This window comes from Triticum dicoccoides, chromosome 1A (assembly GCF_002162155.2).
Source record: "Triticum dicoccoides isolate Atlit2015 ecotype Zavitan chromosome 1A, WEW_v2.0, whole genome shotgun sequence".
NCBI classification, from domain to species: Eukaryota; Viridiplantae; Streptophyta; class Magnoliopsida; order Poales; family Poaceae; genus Triticum; species Triticum dicoccoides.
In genome coordinates this window covers 571,875,430-571,876,225 of record NC_041380.1, presented here as the reverse complement: position 1 = coordinate 571,876,225, position 796 = coordinate 571,875,430, and the positions used below count along the sequence as shown (strand labels likewise).

The following is a 796-nucleotide window of genomic DNA, read 5'->3' as shown; positions in this document are numbered from 1 at the left end:
ATTTTCGGTGAATTAATTTTCACTCTAACCATGTGTAGCAGGCATCGCAGCTCAGCCACGAATGGTTATGGTTGACGACATGAGGACACTTAACCCAATAAGGATTGCAGCTGATCACGTGGCGACTGATGGTAATCGCAACGGGGGGCGGAAGAGAGCTGGTGGTCATGAGGATGCTCCTAGGCGTAAGAAGGTCAGGTTCTTGTCTGAAATTGTCTCGTAGCCAGAGCCAGTGATGATCACACATGACCCAACACCGGTGGATCATCACTGGCTCTTCTGGATGATGATATCGCCTTCTGCCTGCGTGCAATGTTTGCATCACCAGGTGAGTACTTATCAGTTGACGTACACATGTCACAAAACAGAATGATATGTGCTGTACAAAAACCCCAAATGTGTGGTAATGCATAATGCACAACTAATATAAAACATAAACAAAATTCTTTGTCCAGGTGTGCCAAGCTGTGGCGTTGGAGAGCCAGGTCCAAGTAGAGCAGCCTCCCCGGTTAGGAGAATGTTTGCAACGGACGAAGAGTATGCTCGAGAGTTGGCAGAGAAGCTGGAAAACAAAGGTATGCATTAAAAGAAAAAGATCATGGTTGCGGAAAAGTAACAGACATACTGGATTCACTAACGGGTAAATATCTGTTAATAATGCAGAGATCGAAGCAAATGATGTATCGGAGGATCCACTCGCGGTGGCTGCTCAGAAAGAACATCAGGAGCGGGCCGGATGTGGTAACGAAGGTATAAAAACATAGTAAAGCATCAGTAGAAAAGACGACTGTAAAAA

General features: G+C 45.5%; 1 protein-coding gene across 2 annotated transcripts in view; it reads left to right on the top strand.

The window, feature by feature from the left end:
• LOC119291590 overlaps positions 1 to 276 on the top strand; it is a 726-nt gene extending 450 nt beyond the window's left edge. The window contains exon 3 of one of the 2 annotated variants that reach the window (XM_037570383.1): positions 42 to 276. In XM_037570383.1, the coding sequence (XP_037426280.1) occupies positions 42 to 223 (182 nt within the window). In that variant the 3' untranslated portion in view covers positions 224 to 276. Of the gene's footprint in view, positions 1 to 38 lie in introns of both variants that reach the window. The other variant, XM_037570375.1, reaches the window with a different exon arrangement.
• The last annotated feature ends 520 nt before the right edge of the window (positions 277 to 796 follow it).